Source organism: Lonchura striata, chromosome 2 (genome assembly GCF_050655825.1).
Source record: "Lonchura striata isolate lonStrDom1 chromosome 2, ASM5065582v1, whole genome shotgun sequence".
Lineage (NCBI taxonomy): Eukaryota > Metazoa > Chordata > Aves > Passeriformes > Estrildidae > Lonchura > Lonchura striata.
This window is the reverse complement of record NC_140704.1, coordinates 20,262,975-20,285,830: the sequence shown is the minus strand read 5'-3', so window position 1 is coordinate 20,285,830 and position 22,856 is coordinate 20,262,975. Positions and strand designations below refer to the sequence as shown.

Below are 22,856 nucleotides of genomic sequence, written 5' to 3'. Positions count from 1 at the left end.
GTGTGGCTTTCTTGGGTTACAACAATGCCTATGAATATATTTCTTCCTACCTGAATTAGACTTAACCCTCTCTGGGAGAGGTAGATTTCTTTCTTATGTGTTCCTGCAGTACCAATCACTCTGCAGTGGCCAGTAAATTATTCTAAAGACATCTGTGCAAATAACCATTGATTATCTTTAATTCATTGTTTGAACTTCGTTCATATTTTCCTATATTTATGGCAGCAGCTGGAAGATGCCCTTAACACTGACCTGTTATCTTTGCTTTTAACTAGAGAAGCCCGGAAGATTCTGAACCTGCTGAAGTTCCTCCAGAGAGCAAGGTGATCAGCAAAAAAAGTTAGTATCAATAAAAAGACTAGACAAGACAGGAAAATTCTTCAGACCTAAGATGGAATAGAAAGTGTGTAGCTGGCCTAGTTCTGTGTTTTCTGTGTGTGACACATCATCACATCTGATGGCGCCTGGCTAGATAATTTAATCTCTGCTTAAGAACTTCTCAGCTGCCAACCCTGTAATTGTGAAGTTCATTAATCTCACACTGTCCTTGCTTTAGTATTTGCTGTCTCACTGTTGCAATCTATTTTCCTAATGTCTTTGGTTAAAGGGAAATAGTCAAAAAGTAATACAAAATATATTTTAATAAACTTAGCTCAGGCTTTTATTTCTGAAAACAGTGAAACATATTTTGTAGGCTTGCTATGCTAATATAATTCTGCATCCTTTTCCACTTACACAGTAAAGCAATAGACTCTTTTAACCAGTAATGATTTATCACAGGTATTAGAATTATAGCCTCATGATGGCTCTCAGTTTTAGAGTAATCTCTTTGCTTCTGAGAACTTAGGTGACTCCTGTCTTCTGTGGTTTTTTTGCTGCTTAGTAAAAATATGAAAATAGAGTATAAACCAAATTTTGGCTTTAACTGTACTTTGTGACCTTGGTGAATTCAGTAGGGTTGCAGTCATTCAACTAAGGGAATAATATTTTAATTGAAATTAGTTTATTACTATAATTAACTCTCCTTTATTTCGTGATCTCAGGTCATCTGTTTGATTTATTTAATTGTGACATTTTCTTCTAGGTTCTTAATGTTCTCTTCTGTTCTTGTGGACTTCATTTCTATTTCTGAAGCATTAGAAACCTGGATTTTACTTTAGTCTCTTTCACTTCTCCAGTAGTACACAATCCAGTGCCAGTTTGAACAAAACTACATAGTTCATCTCTAGATATTTCTGTTTGGTTCAATCCTCATTATCTGCTAAGCACCAGTAAATTTCTAGTGATCTCAATTTTATTTGTTCCAAGTTACTAAATTTCTTTTCTTAGTTTAATTTTCCCTCATACCTCAGTCTTACCTCCAGAAATGAAACGTTAATAGGGAAGGGTGGGAGGTTATTTGGGGCTTTTTTTTTTTTGGGAATACATAATTACAAAAGTTTGTTTCATTACAGTTATTTTAAATAGCTAAGAGTGTAAACATACCTGGGTACCTTGATACTAAGTGAGGTGTTTCTTCCCCAAAACTGAATCGAATCTGCAGGTCTAAGAGGGAAAGCTGACAACTCCAGAACTGCAAAACTTCATTGTAAATGCCTGTCAAGTAAGAACACAAAAAGAGTCAATAGATAGTCAGGGACTAACTTAGAAAGCGAGAAACTTTCTAAATAAAAAGATGTCTGTCTGGCTCTCTCCGCATTTATCCATAGTTGCTCTATCAATATCAGAGAAGACCAAACAGTAGTGTTTTATATTTGTTGTACTTAGTGACACTTTACATTGACTAGAAATATTTTTTCTTTGTTAGTAATGGAAACACTGGAAAAAAGTCTATTTATTGATAAATGTTTGCTTTAAACTCTTATTCTAAACTTTTAAAGTGTAGTATATGGCTAAGTCCTGTACCCATTAGTACAATTCTATGATTTTCATAATTTTCATAAAACTTAGAGAATAGAATTTGCTATTAGTTCTGATCTCATATTGAAGCAAAGAAAAGAGGTAAGATTGTTGGAGAAGTGGAGGCTTTGTAGAAAAAGTCAAGGTACTATGTTAATAGTTAATAGTTTTTGTTGGAATATAATGCAGTGAGATAATTGCTAGTAACAAAGTTGCTTTAAAATAGGATGAAAGTAAAGTAAGATAAACATTCAGATTTGTTTATACATGTATCTTCTTAACTTTCTGTCAAGCAAGTTCACAAAGCTTATATCTGTAATTGCTCCACAATGTTAACCTGATCCCTGTGTTATGCTAAAACACCCTGGAATGAGTTCCAGTAATCATGGTGTATCATCTCCAGCAATCAGATACTTGAACAAAACAGACTAATCAGACCTCAGGGCAGGCCATGAATTTATCCTTGCCAGTGCTTATTACAAATCACAAGCTTAATGTAAGGCAGCAATCTATTACTTCTATGTAATTCATGCTCTGCACTATTGATTATAAACTGCCCATAGTGTTTAGAAATTGCTGTGCAAAACGGGGACATCCACATCCTGCTCTGTAAGCTGGCAGCAAAATCTAACAAGCCTGCCAATTTTTCTGAACCCACAGAGCTCCCAGACAACCAGGGAGGATTTTCTGAATACGGTTGTTAGGCATTTATGTGCTCTGTGTGTTTTTTATAATAGTCTGAAGACTTCAGTTCTAGCCAGTTTCTATGAGAAAAATATCTCACCCTTCACTATGAAATGGTCATCTCAGAGAAATATTACTGGAGTGAGACCTGGTAATAACTGTATTCAGACAGATCGGTGCAGCTTGGTGTTTGCTCCTTAGTCTGTCATATTATGTCTATGTGGGGTCACCAAAAGTCAGAAAAATACATATTTAGGGCCCAAATAATGACGCTGCTCCTTCAGGCATGAAACAAACCCTTTTCAAAGTGTTCCATCCATTCTGTGTAGAAGGACAGACATTGGGCAGCCCTGACTGTAGGACTGTGGATTAAATGAATGAAAAAACATACAGGATGGGACAGCCAGTTGTGTGTTGCTAAGTTTAGACAGTGAACCTATATGGAGCCTTGCTGCTTCTTGAAGAGATGAACTGCCTCCCTGGGAATCTGTTCAGCATTCCACCCAGCTGTCTCTGTTACAGGCTAGGCACAAAGACTGTCCCTAATTCCCTAGTTTGGTTTCAGTACTTGCATGACTAGTAGCACCTTTCCACTCATGTCAGATGACATGACGCCATGAACAGCCAGTATGCAGTTCCACACTAAAACAAGGTCACAGAGCAGCAAGAGAAAGACAAAAAACCATCTACACTCATGATTAGTGCTCCAGATAGGAGTACTATGAGCATAACAGCCATTAATTGATTGGAACAAATGTTGGATATAAGCATGCTGTAACCCTGTACTATAAGTGATACTCTGAGGCTTGTTGTCTTTCATTCCTATCTTTCACTGTAATACAATTGCATAAAAAAAAGCAGACCCTGCAAATGCTACTCCGTAGTAGCAAGCTTTACAGAAATAAAACAATCAGCTGCATGAGACCAAATATTCATCTGCACTATAGCTCTGCAATTCTGTGAGCAATGGTGGAAGAATTCCAAATACCAACTAGAAAACTTGTGTGAATTTCATCAAATAAAGAAAGATTAATGAAAAGCGTTAGAATGCTTCATGAGATGAGACACAAACCTAATTTTTTGTCTAACAGCTGGCCTAGTAAGAATAAGGAAGTTATTTCTTGGTATTTACATCTCATTTTGAATTGTTCTGGAACCTACTTTTTTTTGTTTCAAATGTATTGAAGGAAGTGTAATAACAAGGATAAATCAGATAAAAATTATTTTGCTTTGATTATTATGACTTTTTGTAATGTTATATGTAATATCACCAAAACCCCAAATCTTTTGTAACATAACAAAAGTGGCAATATCTGTTTGGATTAATACTGGGCTTTTTATCTGTTTGTTTTTCTTTTTCTAGATAAAAAAATCAGCTTGTTAGCAATAATGGTTCTGGTGGGTGACAGTCTTCACAATTTTGCTGATGGCTTGGTAATAGGAGCAGCATTCTCATCCTCAATAGAAACAGGTGTGACAACGACTGTTGCTATTTTATGCCATGAAATTCCTCATGAAATGGGTAAGAAATATATGTGTGTATTTTTTCCTGATTGACTTTGCCTTTCCAGGTTTCCTAAAAAGTTCTTTCCCGTATGACATTTGTGGTATTTCTTGCTTATAGCATCATGAATTACAGCATTACAGTATGAGACCGATATTTTCTTTGCCCTTCACAATAACCAGAGGAGGCTTCTGTACTCATTACTGGATACCTTCCCATTTGACATTCTCCAGATGCAAATGACATCAGGTCAGGAGTGACCTGCAATTCTTATGTGTACGACAAAAAAAAAAAAAAAAAAAACCCTGTAAGCAGGAACCAGGGTGTGTAATGGCTATGCCTGGCCCGACACAATGGGCTAACCAAGAATTTCAACATGCAGCAGAGCTATTTAATCGAGTATTCCTCTTACTACTCTCATTTCTGCTGATTATCAAGAACAATAAGATAAAAAAATGTGTATGACCTATTTTACTATTAGACAGGACAGGAGGATTTTTCCGTTGCATACTCCCCTTGATTGACTTTTTCTGGTAAAACTTCCAGCATGGCTGAAGCTGCTCCTGACATTGTGCTGGTGAATGTTTCTGAATTGGCAAGTTTGATTTGAGAACTGCAGGTTCTCATTTCTATCATTAAATGACTGAAGATTTAATGTACTACATAGAAAATGCCAAACAAAAAGGTGGGATGGAGGATTGCTGTAAAACTGGTAACTCTTGTTTGCAGAGTGAAGCAAATTTAAATACTTGACAATTACCTTCAAAGACACCTTAATTCTGGGGCAGTAGTGCCCCAGTGTCAAAGTGACATTTTTACAGTCATGGAGCAAATTTTTTCAAATCTTCTAGTTTTGGCCTGTTATGAAATCTTTCATTTTAGAAGAAAAATGTGTGATGGGATTCTGATGTACAATTTACTCCAACTGATTAGGATTGAAATCAGTGGGACTAAACTCATACTGGGATCAGACTCATAGATTACTCTGATTTGCAGCACCTGTAAAACACTCAAAGACTATGTTCCAAATATATCCACATGATTTGAACTGGCAAGTTCCCAGTGGAGAAAGATTTAGAAACTCTGGGAAACCATGTGACTTCACTTTTGTATGTATCCAAGCTGGAAATGTCACAGAACATAGAGAACTAACAGAAAGCTACTCCTCAATACTGTATGCTATCTTTAGGAACTGCTAAACAAGTAGGAGTCAATATGACTTTGTTGTTTTGAGATTTTTCTTTCACCCAGGACAAGCTTATAACTAATTCTACAGAATCCTAAAGGCAGGTCTCCATCATTCACTATCTTTGTGCATATTTTAATTATTTTATTTCATATTTTATTACCAAGAGTCTTAAAAATACATTTATCAGCTAAATAATAAATGTTCTTCTTCTCTGTGCAGGAGATTTTGCTGTGCTGCTAAGTACAGGGCTCCCAACGAAGATTGCAATTTTGATGAATTTTATAAGTGCACTAACAGCATTCTTGGGACTTTATATTGGCCTTTCTCTATCGACTGACCCATCCATTCAAAACTGGATCTTTACTATAACAGCTGGAATGTTCTTGTATTTATCTTTAGCAGAAATGGTGAGAACTTCAATCTCTTTTTGTATTTTCTTTATAGCATAGCCACATCATAAATGAGTGTCAGACAAATGCAGGGGGATGAACTGTGAGACAAAAAGAGCTTGCTGGGAAGAACATGTTGTCTGCCCTGTGTGTGTAGTGGTTAGAAAAGTAATCTGTTTTTCTTCTGTGTCACTCTCATGCCAGGTGTCATTACAATGAAAAGGGGAAATAAAGACCACTAAGAGACTAAAATAAGAGGTGGCATAATGGACTTTTAGCGCTTTTGGGTTTTTTTTAAAATCTTTTAAAGATTTTTAAACAATGTATTTTTAGTTATTTACTAAAACATATATTTGAACCTTCAGGGGGTTTAAGATCTTGAAAAAACTGGTTATATTTTTCTTTTTCTGCCCTTTTCATTATATATTTTTCACTCATTTCAATGCAAATTTTCTGTTTCAGAACTAAAATGTAAGATGCTTATCCTGAACACTTCCTTTTTGTCCTAGGGAGGTTTCAGCTAGATCCTAAGTAATAAAAAAGCCTTCAGATTACCTTAACTTTTTAACAGTTACCCAATATTTTTCATACTCCCAGTACAATAGCAATGTTCTGTCTGTAGAAGAATAAAGTGTGAAGAGATGAGGTAATAAGAAAGTCTGAGCAAAAGTGTGGAGCAATCATACCTCATGCTGATGCCTCCGGCCACATAATTTATTGAAGAGATGGATAACTGTTACACTTGTAGCAGTGCAGAACTTAAATGCCTGCCCAGCTTTGTCACATGGGTCTTTTAAACATCATGTGTTGATGCAAAGTTCTTTGCAAGCTCCTCCACAAAGATGGAATGTTTTGATTGAGTAGATCAAGAGGGAGAAAAAAAGAAGTCTCTTCATAAATTATTACTTTGTTTTTTCGCAAGGCTGTCTCTCTCTCCCATGTGTTCATTACCACTTCATGCCTGAGATGCTCTTTACTACATTCAGGCATCATACTTTAAACCTAATATGCCATTCCAGTATTATAACCTATTTAAAATTCTACTTATAGTAATTGATCTTAGACCTTGGTAGTATTTTAGTCTACTTTTGCTGTTCTAACTAAAGTAAAATGAACATAAAGTTCACTTAAGAGCTTAAGAGGGAGCAGCCAGAGGATTGTGGATGTGTCAACAGTCCTGACTGAGGTAGTAAATAACAGAGAAGAACACTGTGTACTGAGTTGCAGTCTGTTCTGACAGAGAAATTTGGAAGTGAAGCTGCCTACCAACCGTCTAGGCATGATTCTACTAATGGGGCTAAGAACTATGTACACATATTTTTTCCTTCAGTGTAGGATCAGTACCCACCAAGGATCCACAAGCTCCTAGAACAATACCATGTTTTTCCCTGAGTCTTCAAAGCAATGTGCCAGCTGTAAATTCCAAGAGAAAATATAGTCCCAGGCAAAGACAGGGACATGTGTTGCCTTGCTCTCAGCTTGTCATCATAATCTTAGTCTTGATGTGAAGGGAAGAAAGAAGGGAGAGAGAGGGGAGGATCTTATTTCTCTCAATGCCTTTTATTAATAAGACTCTTATCAGCCTTTCTCTGCATTTTGTGAAAAGAACTGCCATTGGGTGGCTCACTTGTTTGTCAGTGTCAAATATCACAGGATTATTTTATTTTAAAAAATATTTATGCAGCACTGCAGGTGTCTATAGATCTGAAGAGTTTTGTGTTTGTATAGTACATCTCAAGATAAAGTGATACATCTCAAAAGAAAAATGAGCTTTCTTTTTTTGTATTTTTCTACTTTCTGCACAGACATGAGTTCTATTGTCTGCTGCACTCTCATCTACAAACAACAGTCATCAAGGCTCCTGCCAATGGTGTACAAACACTTAATAGTACACAAAGTTTGACTAATTTTCTGTACTTGTTTTATGGGCTTTCTGATATTCATGTGCTTGTCAGAATAGCAGTTAAATAAAATTGAACAGCCTCACTGGTTCCTGCACTGAGGAATATTGAGAGGTGTGAGGGGAGGTTTGTTGACAGAACAGCACTGTGAGACTGCCACCATAGACAAAGTAGCACAAATCTACTTCTGTGGTTAATTAAAGGTTTTTCATTTCTACAAATGGCATTGTAACTCCATTAGCAAACTGGGTAGACTAATAATTTCAGAAACTGAATACGGGGAGAAAGATAAAATTACTTATATCCATCATTTTTCACCAAGAAATAATACAGAACTGGAGTTTACTCTGATTAATTTTAAAAATGTTTTCAATTTTTAAGATAAGGGGATTTTTAAAGTAATTTACTGGACTGTTGCAGTGCAGCAGCCATGCCACATGTGCCCAGCTTGGTAAAATCTCTTTTTTAGCCAGTACATGCCTGAGAGCTTCTCATGCCTTCTTTCAGCGTGCTGCTTCCTATTTCTTTGTATATTTTGTGCACTTGTGATAACATGAGCTGGAGTAGAATGGTAGCACCTTGATTAGCAGTAACTCTTTTGCCTCTGACAGACTTGAAGCCATTAGCAAGTGGGACAGCTTCCAACAGCTTGGATGTGGTGCTATGTTCTCTTAATTTGTGAAGTGGTTTGCATCTGCCAGTTAAATAGGTTTACACTTCTTAAACAACAAGATTCCCTCTGCTGTACCACAGGCTTTTTTGTTCAGAGAGAGCTGAGTGATCATAGCTGATGTTGTGACAGCAGCCATTTTATTTTAACAGATAAGCAGGGATGCGCTTATCTGGGTGTGGCTATAGAGATTGGTTTGTGTGTTGGTTACATGCTTGTGGGTGAGATGGAAGGAGCAGACATCAGCACTGGTTGTGGAAAGGGTACTTACTCTTGCTAAAAATTCCTTTGGAAAACTCTCTTAGTAACCTACTCTGCACGTGTGTAGCTCCTAAATTGTCACTGACAGCAATAAATACATTGTCACTGACTACAATGAAAATTAAATTTTGCAGTGGGAGGAGAAAATTTTCCTGTTTGGAGAACTTTTCACTCAGGCACTGGGGAAGAGGGAAAAATAGACTGATTATAAGGATAAATAAGAAAGACTAAATATCTAGACTGGAACCTTTGACTCAGGCTAGGTCTTAATTAACATTTTGTACCTATATACATGAAAAACTGTGTGCTCTGAGCACTTAACTGTCAGTTCAAAGTTTGATTTACATAAGGACTTTGAGGTGTTTACACTTGCTTTAGATTAAAAGTTTATGATTATCTTTAAGCACTGATCAAATATAATAACATGTTTCTGTACTGTAATTTAAACCACTGCCTTGTTACGATGAAGATTCAGGGCATTTGGGTTTCCCTGGTTTTTTTCAGGCAAAATTTTAAAGTGGAGGCAGCTTTTTAAGCACAGTTTTGTTTTGGGCCCAGGCCAACTTTCAGAGAAAGAAGAATGCACAAGCAGCAGTCCGAGAGACCCCCCTCTGACAGAGGGAAGGACAAGCATAGCAAACACTCCTGTTAACCTCCTTGGTCAGCTCCACTCCACTGTCTCCCAGTGGCTGCTGCTGTTACAGCTACTGTGGAGAGCCTCCAAAGTGCACAGGAACTCAGTAGTTGTATTCAAGCACAGAAAAAACACACAACCAAAACCAGAGGTCAGCACCAGACTATTGCTCTGTATTTATTTCCAGAGTTTATGTGACAGTATTAACAGCCATCAGTGATTGTTCTGAATAAAGAAGAAATATTAAGAGAATTTGAGCTGGAGGCATCATTTCTGCAAGCTCTGTTTAGACACATATTTAGTTTAAACCTTTGATAAAATACACTGTGTAGAATGAAAGGTCAATGCAAGTAGCTTTTATTATGATTATATACAAATGTTGCTCCATTATAGGATTTAAAACTCACAGAGAAACATACCAAATATGTTTTTTTTAAGCATATTTTAAAAGTCCTGTTTTATACTTGTACATTTCCTATAGCCCAAGTAAATAGGAGTGTAGCCAGTTATTTCAGAAAAAGCATGATTGACCCTATATATAGTACTGAAACAAAAAATAGTCCAACTAGTTTTTTCCCACAAAAGGAAATCACTTATTTACTAAATAACCATTTCCTTGCAGACAACTGTATAAAATTACTACTAAATATTGAGATGTTAAAAATTTCAGAATCCTGTTTATAATTCTTTTCAGTACTGGTAAAATAACTAAAGTGGGTAGAAATTGATTCATTTAAATATTTCACTGTCAACATCAGCTTTGTCAAAATGTACAGAAAATGCTACACATAGTCAGAAGCTCAGCATTTTGACAATTGTTTTTTTAAATGAAGTTTGCCTTGTTTTCCCATAACTTTTTTTCCCCCACAGATGAATGTATCTGGCTCTCATTCTGCTGTCTTATTCTTTTTTTAGCTTCCTGAAATGACTCATATTCAGACACGGCGACCCTGGTTGATGTTTCTCCTACAGAACCTTGGATTACTATTAGGCTGGCTTTGCCTCTTGCTTTTGGCTGTATTTGAACAGAAAATTAAAATATAAGTTTTCTGTTGGAAATCTGAAAGTACCACTTGTGACAGTGGATAGCATTATTCACAATTTTGTTATGTCTGCCATAGTGATATGTAAATTAAGCTGCTGGGATTTTATATCTGAACAGTAGATAACTATTTTACTTTATTAACTTATTGTTCAGATTTTTGTAATTATTTTTTTGTAAACATGAATGTTTAGAATTATGTTTTATTTGTTACTGAGTTTACCAGATCCCATGCTCAAACTCACAGGAGCTTTTAATTAGTTTTTATTGAGACTGTTCTAGTTGAATGCTCTAAGTGAGCTCTGCCAGTTTGATTGAAGAAAAGAATAAAACACTTTTGTATGCAATAATTAAAGTGGACTAACCATAGTTGAATAATTTGAATATGGAATGGGTTTTTTTTTTGCCTTATAGTACAAAGAATTATTTATTTAAATCTAAAAAGCATAGCAAAGCTAAACTGCTAAATGACATAAAGTCATCTGATAAAGTCTGCACTTTCTACTTTGTCAACATAAAGGTTCTCATCAGTTTTATCTTACTGGCCCACCATGGCAGGAAAAATATGACAAGTGTATATGTTGAAGTTTATGATACAAAAATTTTTGAATATTCTTTTTGGACTCTAATACAATTTCTCATATGTGTGATGGAACCTATGACAGTCAAGCACTGGACTAACCACCTTTTGCATTATCTCACCTCTGATGGTTGCTTATAGCAACTGCTTATGAAGCATTAAAAAAAATATGTTTAAATTGCTTTACCCTGATATTCCTTCCAGACTCCTCAAATGAAGGGATTTCTTGTTGCTTCTGAGACATCACATTCAATAAACACTTGTCTTCCTGTCAGCAATTAGCTTAATCATAGTTAAGTGGTGTGCATTGTGGAAAGAGCTTTTTCAATTGTCTAGAGTGCATGTAGCCCCACTGCAACCCCTCCCATCCTGAGTGATTTTTTGTGTAATTAGTCCTCTTGATTTCAAGTTACTTCTGCATAAGTAGAGATGATTAATTTAGTTTTGCAGAACTGGGTCTGAAACAAATAGACAAATTCTGCCCTAATTCTGATATGCTGAGCAGCTTCCAGGAGGTATTGAGCCACACTCAGCTCAGTGTGATTTCAGCTCTTTACATTATCTCAATTTCTGTTGCGAGGGCTTCTCCCCTACCTTATTTATACTTTTGTATGAGAACTAAATTATATTCTTTCTTTCTCCTCTGATGAGCTATGGAAATAGGGAGAGCAAGTTACAGAACAGACATATATTCTTTATGAAGCAACTGGACATTTTATCTAAACTCTGTCCTAAAATATCTCTACATTATGACACAACATGACTGTCTCACAGTGTGTCCTGTGTTTATTTGGTAGCTCCTACTGAAGGTAAATTATTCTCATATTACAGAAGGGAACAGCGTCTATTCTCCTACAGCAGATTGTCAGACCTGTTAGTTCTCAAAAGCTTCATGGGCACCATACTAACTTACCAAAATACAGAGTGAAAACAAATACTGAATTGCACTGTTTATGATAGCCACACTCATGGGTTTGTCAACCTTAGTCAACCAGTGACTAACCCTCAGGGAAAAAAAAAAACAAATGTAGAGATAATTTTAAAAGTATATATGCATTCATTTTCAGAGCCTGTTAGTTACAAGAAGCTGTAGCAAATACCCCAATGCAAATCTAGACAAATTTAGACATGCCTTCAGAAACCTTGTCCCAAATAATTTATTCAAGGTAACACAGAAATCTCTATCTGACAGGGGAGTCTACTGAGCTCTTTTTAAGGTCCAAAGTACAATCCTAGCTTCTTTTATTTAGGTGTGCAGATATTATGATTTCTTTTTATGTTGATGTAACTTTGAAAGGTAAGTTGAGAAGACATGTCTAATGCTTCTGTTTTAATAGTTTCCTTTTTCTTCTGGAGCTTGTACTTGATTTTATTGAGGTAATATTTTTAAAAAGTGGTTTCTCAGTATTTCATCTGTTTGTATTGGCACCAAGTCATTTCATGACCTTCAGCTGTGACAGTCAATTCAAACTAGCAGGGCATCACTGGATGTAAGCAAAATGTATTGTATCAGGTGGTGCAAATGAATATTGGAAACATTAATTATTTCAAAAAGAGTTAACATAGTTTGGATGCTTATGTATGCCTAATATTTGTTTCCATAGAAAACAAGATTATCGATATGATCATGTTTTAGTTATGTTATTGTATTCTGAAATATTTGTCTACTATTTATTAATGTGTCTGAAAGATGGTGAGTAATTTCTGGCAGTGTGTACTTTAAAGCTGTATATGAGCATAGGCTCTCATCCAGATACGTTCTGTGAACATATTATATCCACATCTATTAAGAAAATGCCATCTTTTGGCTATGTATGCTTATCAGGCACCTTGATCACATTTAACAACCAAATGTATTTATACAGCTTTCACCACAGGCACAGATACATTGATCAGTAAGCCAGTTAATCTTTATTTCTGCAACAGAGCTCTTTGGCTTTTGTGGTGTTTGTCAATAAGTGAGTAGTTCTAGGACCATTTTGCCCTGGTGTCAAACCTGAACACCTGAAGTCTCATAAGCATATGAAATTTTGAATTCTTGTGGCACTTAAAAAAGAATTTATCTCACTACTTAAGTTAGTGCCTGTGCTGCAAATCTCTTTACATTAGTGTCTTTACAAAGATACTGAAGGTGGAGTATTACCACATGTAAATCAAGACCTCTAGCCTTATAGAGGGCTGGAAACTGTTCCTACAGACAGCAGACAACTAAAGAAGACAGCTAAATAAACAGACAACTAAATAAGAGTTTCTTATTATCTCTTCTCCAGAGAGGTTCACCTGTCAACTTAATTTGTTTTGCCCAATGTTCTATAAAAATTCCAAGAAAAATAATAGAATATGTTTTTGTGTCCTTACAAAAGAAAAGACTCAGTACAAGTGTTCTTATGATACATTCCCTTTTAGTTTGTTTTACATTTGTAGAGTTTGTTCATAGAGATTTAAAACAGATCTCTTTTTAAAGCCAGGTACATCTTTCTGTTGCTTCAAACCTAACAGAGAGAGAGCATAATATGCCATTGTTTTCACTGACTCAAATCCTGAGTAAGGACTGCAGAACTTGATCACTTGCAGCCCTTAAATCAGGACTAGGTTTCTCTGTAAGAGGTGTGCAATTGCTCAAACAGATGTTATGTGCTTGATGGAGAGATTACTTGGTGAGGTTTTACAACCAGTCAGGCAGCTCTAACTAGATAATCATAATGTTCCTTTGAAACTTTAAATACATTAATCTATAGATAAAGGAATTTTTCTGGAAGAAGCTGTTTAGCGTTTCTCCCTTTCATCTATTCTTAGTTTTCAGGCACCCTTAAGATAAAATGATCTTGCTTTCCTACACAGAAAACTGGAGAGAAAATGAAAGGTTGAAAAAAATTCTTTGCTACAGTATTTTTTCTTGGAAGTCAGATGGCAGAGGGCCTCATAAAGAATACTTCCAATTCCAAACTACCAGCGCTCCTGGGAGCTGACCTTGTACCTCTCTTTTCTGTATATGTTACGCATTATCCAGTGACACCTAAGATAAATAGTTCCTTCTTTGCAGTCAGTTATAGTAATACTCTCAGGTTTCTGGTGCTCATCCGCATGTTTTAAATGCTGCCATCTATTTTACTGTATTTTATGCTTTAAACATGAATGTGGCATTTTCCGCAGAGACAGAAAAATACCTTTTTCTTACAAGAAAACATTGTTAGTTTTGGCATTTACCCTTGAATTGTTTTTCTATCACCCTACTATTGCACTTGAGAAAGCAAATTATCATTTTAACAGTTTTAAACCGGTTTGTATCTGTCTGATGTATGGAATAGGGCTGATAGCAATGTTCTTAGCTTTTCTTTCTTTACTGTAACCTTTTGTCAAGCCTTCCTCTCATTTTAAAAATAAGCTGCCTTTTATTGTGAGCTTAGCTGTATGACTGTGACTACAGAAAATACAAGCGGTAGTTGCACAATGGCTTTAATCAAAACAAAAAGTCCTGAAATTTATTTCACTAGACCCACCTACATTCCCTTCTCCCCAAAAGAACAAAAAATCCACACATGGAGCTGTTGCTCTGGGTCACGTAGGGGAATGTAAGAAGTGCCTCTTTCCTTTTATGTCCCTGATAAGAGGACCAAGCGGAACGGGAGCCCGGCACGGACTGAGCTCCTGCCAGGCTCCGGCCGGCGGCGGCGCGGAGCGAAGTCCCGGGGCAGGGGAGGGACCTGCGGGGCTGGAGCCGCCTCGCTCTTCCAGGGTCTCAGCTCTGTCCTTGGCAAAGAGCATTAACACAGGATTACCTGGCAACCTAAATCTGCCTAGCAATCATTTACATATCGGCCCAAGGTAATGCCGACCAGCTCTAACGCAGGGCTAGGGTTGTGTCTGTACCTGACATCCTTTTGTTCCACTGCAGCTGGCTGGAGAGCCCTTCTCCTTTTCCCAGGGGCCAGAAGGACCAAATCTGACCCACCCAAGAGAGGTGAAAAGAGATATGCATAGGGAAATAGACTGGTCAATTATTATGACATATTCCAGTCTTGATTTTAGGTCACACAAAATGTCCTCTGTGGACCTTCATGCTGCAGGGAGGGCAGCAGGCAGTGCCTGCACTGCTCTGTTGGGTAGCTGCCCAGGCTGGGCCCATCAGATGAACAGCAGCCATAGCTCAGGCCTGGCAAGTGTTTCAGAATATCCCAGGTGTATTGCTGATGTCCACCATTGCTGGTGGATACCAGTGCACCACCTCAGGAAAACTCTTTTTATCTTTTCTGACAGGGACTTTCTAGTGTTTGTCCTTTCACCTGCTATGTAAATACCATAACCCATATGATATAGGCTGCTATCTGTTCTTGTCCACCACCCATGCAGATGATTTGGGACAAGTTTTTGTGTTGCCAGAGTTTATTTATTCAGAAAGAGAAGCAAAATGTTGGATAATTCACGGAGAACCACACGGAGGTACTGGTACACAGTGATACCAGTAATGCATCTCGTTTTTGGAGAGACACTGCTGTGAGTACTGAGCACAAACACAAGTCATCTTTTGATTCCACACTGAAGTGTGTTGGTCTTATTTTGGTGTTCTTTTATCACTCACAACTGGTAGAGGGCCCTAGTTTCAGGACTTCAAAGGCCATCTAGGTATTCTTGTGCTAAGGCATAGTATGAGCTCTGGAGCAAGAGTACACCTACTTTTTGACTGTCATTTCAATCCAGAAGGGGATGGGTATTGAATTTGAGTATACAACCTAATGCCAGCTATATGCAGAGTACAGTGACACAGGAGCAGGTAGCTATAATTATCAGCAAGTTTAGAAAATTGTAAATGGGCAATATGCACCTGGTGGTTCAGTATGCTCAGGACAACACGGCAGCATTCAGAAAATATCCACACTGTGCTATATCCATGAATGCAATTATTTTCCCAGGTACTATCCACATGAGAAGTCCTACGTATGTTAAAATCATTCTGTTACACTCCTGAACATCACTGATGATATTTTTGCACAAGGTTTCAGAGGTCAACACAATAAGAGGACAATAAGGTCTCTTCTGTAGTATGGGAAAATGAACACAAGTGGCAATGTGCTGTAAATTCCACAGTGATTCTTCATCCTGCAGACATGCAAAGCATCTCCCTTTTCAGTTTGAGACAAACAGGGCAAAACTGATACAGAACAGGAAAGCCAGAAAAAGGAACTGTCCAGAAAAAAGTTCTTATGGATGTGTAATGTGTACAGGTGCAAATGGCAAAACTAACAACAAATACATAAAAAATTATTCTATCTTCACTGCAGTACCTTCTTGTTGACCAACACAAACCCCACACAATTCTCTTAAAAGTTGCTGGAAAATATTGTGGCTAGGAAGTCAAGTTTTAGCACTGGAAATAATTCATATATTACAAAACAGAAGACTTTCAATAACTCTTAAACTTCAGACAGGCATTGAAAATATGATCTGTACATTCATAGGCATGTAGTTTGGAAAATATATATTCATAGTTGATAAAATCAGTGTAACTTGGTGCACAGGATGTAAATTCCATCTCAAGTAATTAGACGAAAAATGGCTTGTGAGAGCATAGTCCATTTTCTATAATTTCCTACTACCATAAAACCTGGTTTTCAAACTGGCTTTTTGTACTTGCAATTAGCAATATGCCATTTGTCTAGACAACAGAGTAACTGAATATCTGATGTTTCTGGCATTATTAGGGTAGACTAAGAAAGCACATGACTATTTGTAAATTCCTTTCTAGTGTGTAACATTATAATACACCATCAAAATTCTTAGGTTGGAGATCACACAATTAACCCTCATTCTTGACTGGGATTCATGCTCATGCAACAGAGTTTTCTAGAAATAATGAAAATGTATTTCACTTGAGTGAAGCGTCTCTTTCTGTTTCCTTCCCTTTCTCTCACTTATTTTCTCCCACCAATATAATCCCTGCTATGTGTTAAGTTTAAATATTGGTGGAGAAAACCTGATTTTTTAAGAAATATTTCATTACTATAGTGTGTGTTGGATGATGGGCAAGAGAGACTTCAGAAAGGATGGTTTGAATTCTGAGGAAGCATAAATAGAGCAAGAAGTTTCTCCTTTTTTTTTTTTTCTGGTTGGTTGGCTTGTTGCTTGAGGTTTTTCAACTTGTTTTATTTTGTTATTAGAAAGTATACGTCAGCTTTAAAAGAAAAAAAAAAAAGAAATAACTAAAACCCCAACAAAAATTTAAATGTAAAGATGTAAATACCAATGCTGGTATTCACCAGTTTACATTAGACTGCAAGTGATCAGGTCTTCTGCACATCTGCAATCACTCTTTTAAAATTATTGCTTCCCAGCTGAGACATATTAGCTGACCCTGGGCATGTGCCTAATGTTTTGAAAATTCTCAGTAAAACAATTGCTGACCACTTTCATTTCTGCAGCCTACTAGTATTACAGATGAAGACACAGAAAAACAGTTTCTAATAATGGATAAATAGTTGATTTAGGCAATATAAACTGAAAATTGCTGATGACTTGATGTAGATATGTACTTGCAATACACTCTTGCAGTTTATAGTTCTGGTATGAATGTAAACTACAGCAATAACAAGAGTTGATTTGAATATCTTGTATTGATTTCAAGTAAGAAATATTCTATACTTTTCCCTTCAGCATTCACAACACAAAGGGTCTCTCAGACATTAAGAACAAACCTTCACATCCCTGGCTTTCTCATGAATTACATTTTTATACATTCAAAATGGCTATTTGAATAGTAAAAAGGCCCTTTCCTGTCTTCTGCACTTTTGTCTTTTGCTACTTATTTCAGAAATAACCACCTTTTACAAAGAATTGCCAAGCTTGTTCCCCAGGGAAATTGATGGTTCACATGGTAAGAAACAATATTTTGGCAGAAGAGACATTTACATTCACTATATTCATAGTTACAAAACATCATCAGATGTCAGACTCAAGACTTTGCTCTCTAATGCTCTTAAAATAAGTGCAACTTTGCAGCATGTAAAGAATAAACCACTTCTGAATTCTCAGGTTTTTTGTTTTATATTGGCAAAATTTTACTAAAAGCAGTAATTTCTGCTTAATTCTATTTTAAACTAAAGACAACACAGTCTTTTGGATTCTTTATTACAAAACTCCTAAGTCTGCACAGTGCCTCTGTTACTGAGATCTACATGATAAGGAGATCATCTGAAATACAGCTGGCAACCAGCACTGTTTCTCAAGTACTCAAAGTTCCTAGGCAGTATGTTTGATGAAAAACACATTGCATGTTCATTTATCCCCTATGTCTATTTAAAATGTGAGATATAAACATCTCTACTACAGACCAACTCAAAAACCCTAAATCTGGTTTACATCCTTCAGTCACTGCAAGGACACTTCATTAGCTAATCCATTGTGAAACTGATTTTTAACAAAATAAAAGGAAATTCAATGTGTTAAGTTTAACCAGATCATGTAATACCCTTCCAGTAAGTCTACCACCACCATTCTAGCTGCCATGTGTTATTAGTTTCTGGTGACAGATAGGCTGCTACAAATATATCTACCATAATTAATCTGCTCCAAGGGAAAAAAAAAAAAAAAAAAAGAAAAAAGAGTTGAAAGCAAACTTCTAAATTACTTGGTACTGCACCTTAGAGTGTGAATGGGACCTTAGGATTTTGAGGTCTATGAATGTAAGACAAATAAGACAAAACAATTTCCCATGCAGTTACAGGGAAGCAGCAGTGTTTGATATGTCTGTGATGCTAGATAATAATCATCAATAGTAATGTAACAGTTTTGGCTCTAGTGTGCTTGTCTTTAACTCTGCCTGTTGGCTACATCTAAGTGTTCCATATTATCTACTTAAATTAGAGAATAATCAATCAGGCTCTCTCAGAGAAAATCAAATGAGGTTTTTTCCATGTCTTGTCTCTCACATTATCTCATCAGCTGAATTCTGCAAAATGGTAAGGAAATGGAAAGAATTTCTATTGGAGTTCAACAGAAAGCTCAAAACATGGAGACTTCCAGCCAGTTTTAAGCAGCATCTTTGGGTGCTTCAAGTAACCCCTAGGGTTTGGTAAAGTTTGTCAATTTATAGTTAGATACAGCAAAAGAAACTTCCTTGGCTCTGTGGTCTTATCTTTGCACATGACTTTGTAAGGGAGCTCAAGGGCAGTAGGACAGAAAAGAATTGTCAGTGAAAAGCCCCAAATATCTGCACAGAAACCACCTGTTTCTAGATATGGATAATGTAAAAGGTAGAAAAATATATTAATCCTATCTTTTTCTCTAGAGTTTAATGGCCATTGAGATTGCAGGAATAATCCAGTCTGGATATAAAGAATTGGATGTAATGCTCTCCAGATAGTGCACACATTTTCTATCAAAGATTTGTGTCTGATCACTCCTCTCTGTTAGAGATTGGTTGAAGGAGGCTATTCTGCCAGGTTGTATAAAATGTAATTGCAGATCAAAATACTCAAAAACTAATCCAAAACTAGTTAGTCTAATTTCCAGAGACTGCTGATCCTTGGAGCAAAGACTAGAATCCCTAAGTGATAAACTGGCCACCAGGCTGAAGAGTAACAGCCAAAGAAGAGCTGAGGTGGGCAAACCCCTCTGGAGATTCTTTAGTCCAATGACCCTAGCTCAGATCCAGCTCAGCTAGACAAGGTTTCCCACAATCTTGTCCAGCTAAGTGTTGAGAATCTCCAAGGATGGAGAGTACACAACCTCTCTGGGGAGCCTGTGCCAGTGCCCAGTCACCCTGCTTCAATTTGTGCACTTCACCTCTTGTCCTGTTACTAAATACCACTGAGAAGAGTCTGCCTCCATCTTCTGCACAACAGCAGTTTAACTTCAAATATCCATACCCAAGGATAGCATGCCCCCAGGCCTCTTCCTGAGCGTGAACAGTCCCAGCCCTCTGAGCTTCTCCTCATGCAGCAAATGCTACAAGACCTTAAGCATCTTGGTAAACTTTGCTGGCCTTGTATTTCCATGTGTTTCTAGTCCTGGGAAGTTCAGCACCAGGCCCAGCACTCCAGATATGTCTCATCAGGGCTGAGTAGAGAGGCAATGCTGGCAATGCTGATGGACAAGCTAGACATGAGCCAGCAACCTGTCCTTACAGCACAAAAGGGCAAAAGTCTCCTTTGCAAAGCTGATTTCCAGCTTGATCCCAGCCTGTACTGGTGCATGGGGTTATTCCTCCCCAGGGACAGGACTTGAAATTTTGATTTTTTGAACTTGATGGCATTCCTGTTTGCCAATTTCTCCAGCCCATCAAGATCCTTCTCAAGGGCAGCACAACTCCCAACTCTTTACCACCTGCAGATAACATTCCTTCTTTTCTTTTTTTCCAGCCTATAACCTTAAATTAATTCCTATGGACTTCTGAAGAGAATAGAGGAATGTCATGCCTCAGAGCTGCTAGTAAGTGTGAGGTAAGCATAGTCCTCTGGGGAGGAGGAAACAGGGATCTCAAGCTCCTCCTGATAAAAGAAACAAGGCAATATCCCCAGTAATGTTCTTCACACATTAGATATCTTGCCTAAGAATATCGATCTATGGTTTTCCCCCAACCATCTCTGGAAAGGCAGTGGCCTTGATCAGGTCAATAGTTCAGAAATTGGGCAGTTTTGAAGCATGTCTTGGCTGGCCCTGAGAAAATTCTTGATTTCTAGGTCTTGAATCATTAAGATAACATTCTGAATTGCTCAGACTGTAACAGAAGCTGGATTTAGGGAGCTTACCAATCAAATAGAGTTATTTAACAGGTTTATGTAATTCTAAAAAATATTAATATAATAGCAACCTTACCCTGAATTTGTCATTTTCATACAACCTTATAGAATTCCAAGTATGCACAATATCCTCTGTCAAACTGCTGTTACAGACTCTAGAGATGGGAAAAGAATGAGATGAGACAGGTATTGCACAGTTACTTTAATTTTAAACACTTCCAGCCAGTTTGCATCCCTGCAAATTAGTACAATTTATGCTGTTCAAAAACCACTAGAGCTACAGATTTATATGTTAAAAGTTTAAGCAAGTAAGCATTTTTGAAAAATAAAAATAAAAAGTTCAAACTCTACTTACTACCATCTTAACTTCTGCCAAAGCTATGTCAATATGTGAAGTACCCAAACACTGTCTCATTTATAAGCTTGTTTGAAAATCTGAAATTCAAAGAATGGTATTTTATATTCCTATGTTAACAGTTTACTTGCTATCAAAAAATTCCTTCAGCTTCCTGCATTGCACAGATCTGACTATATTTTCCATGCTTTTGTTAATGCCAAAATGTGCCCATCAGATAAAGTTTTCTATTTGGATAGAACTTCTTGTCTTTAAAGCTGTTCATAAGTCTGGAACACAGGCTTTAAAATGCCAAGTTTGTAAGATGTCTCTTTATCTGAGTGAATGTGTCCTCAGCTGAAGCAATAGCCCCTTACGCTTCAGAGATTGCCTGAGAAGAAACCAGGAAGAAATTAAAGGTAAATGTGAGTGAACTACAATAAAAAACTGAATATATTTCAAAGGTGATCTCAGTGCATTTATTTAAATAAAAAAAATTATAAATCACAAATCCTTTAATTAAAACAGTTTTCAGAGCCCCTTAAAGAATCACTATAGGAAGCAGTTCACCCTGATTCTCCATTGCTTATTTCTTGCTATCAAAAAATTACGAATATTTATAGTTGCAAATGTAGAAACTTTCATTATACTTCCTCTGTAGAAAATGAAAGTTGAATCTTTGAAAGTTCACACATACATTCTTCTCTGCTGTTTCACTTACTTTTGTTACTTCGATCACATGCTTTCTCAAAGTTTTTTTCAGGCTATTACAACTAGCTGGCATTCACAGAGGTGCTACACAACAGAATGGAGGGTATTCAGCAGGCTTATTGCAGCAGCATTTGTTCCTATTGACTTTTTTACAAAATGTACAAAATTTGGTTCCTCTAGGGAAAGTTTTTATTTGCCTTATGACTCATACTTTGCTGTGGTACAGTGAAAGGTAATCTTTTGTGTTGTAAACAGCTATGTAATTGTGAATTACTTCTGTTCACCTAAGAAATGCTGTTTCAATAGTATTTAATCACATGTAAATGTTTAATGTGAAATCCTTAAAAGGCATTTCCTTAAGAAGTGTAATTCCTATCCTTCTCATGACACGAGTTAGTGGGTTTAGAATAAAATAAGCTCATTGGTTTGTAAACCATGGAATTTTTTAGATATTTTTTCTTGACATCTTTTAGTTGCAAACAATAAAACAGAAGTTGATGATATCGCTGGTCTAGTATCTAGTATCTGTAATCTAGTATATTGTAATTTTTTCTGGGTCAGATATATTACTCATAAAGTCACAGAAAATAGCATTTGATATCATAAATCATTTGAAACTACCAACACCTTTAGTAGTGTCACTACCTGTATATTGCGTTTGCCCTGAGAATAGATTTATGGTCTGAAGAAAATCTAAAGGTAATGAAAGTTATAGTAAATGCATTCTTATGAATACTATATACTTCATACAAATCTCTTATTTATGGTGTAGGCCAGATCCAAGATATTAGAAAGGAAAATTAATAGGTATTTTTCTGACAGGAAAATTATTTACTCCATTATTATGCACTGGATATTACAACAAAGAAGGGCTGTTCCTTTCTGGGCGCTCACATTGAATTGACAAGACATTTGTCTGTCATCCTTAAAACTTTTGGATATGAAAAACCAGGCTTTGCAGTAAATATTTACATTTGGTTGTGGGTTTTTGCATTGTGCCAGGACCAAATGAGAAAAAGGCTTGAAACCTTCAAAAACTGTTGAACTAATATTTATCTCTTCTCATTTTATATCATTCCTGTATTTTAAATGCATATTTACTTCTCATTTAGGAATTCCTAGCAAGATCCTAGTAAGATTTTAACATAATGGAAGAGAAAATTTGGAAGCTGCTGTGGAAAACAGGCTACTAAGGTTACTAACCTATGAACTTGTTTTCTACACAAGATCTTGTAGAGGTTCAGAGGCTTAGGATATTTCAGGTCTCTTAAATTTTGTAAGGAAATAATATTTGCTATTTGAATAGATCTCATTTTAAAGGTTT

At 36.6% G+C, this 22,856-nt stretch overlaps 1 protein-coding gene across 9 annotated transcripts in view; it reads left to right on the top strand.

The window, feature by feature from the left end:
* The window catches only part of SLC39A12 (solute carrier family 39 member 12), a 48,240-nt gene extending 37,698 nt beyond the window's left edge, over positions 1 to 10,542 (top strand). For all 9 annotated transcript variants that reach the window (XM_085573061.1, XM_085573059.1, XM_085573060.1 and 6 more), the window contains 4 exons: positions 276 to 339; positions 3,947 to 4,105; positions 5,496 to 5,683; positions 10,047 to 10,542. In XM_085573061.1, the coding sequence (XP_085429187.1) occupies positions 276 to 339; positions 3,947 to 4,105; positions 5,496 to 5,683; positions 10,047 to 10,175 (540 nt within the window). In that variant the 3' untranslated portion in view covers positions 10,176 to 10,542. The remainder of the gene's footprint in view (positions 1 to 275; positions 340 to 3,946; positions 4,106 to 5,495; positions 5,684 to 10,046) is intronic.
* Positions 10,543 to 22,856: the final 12,314 nt, after the last annotated feature.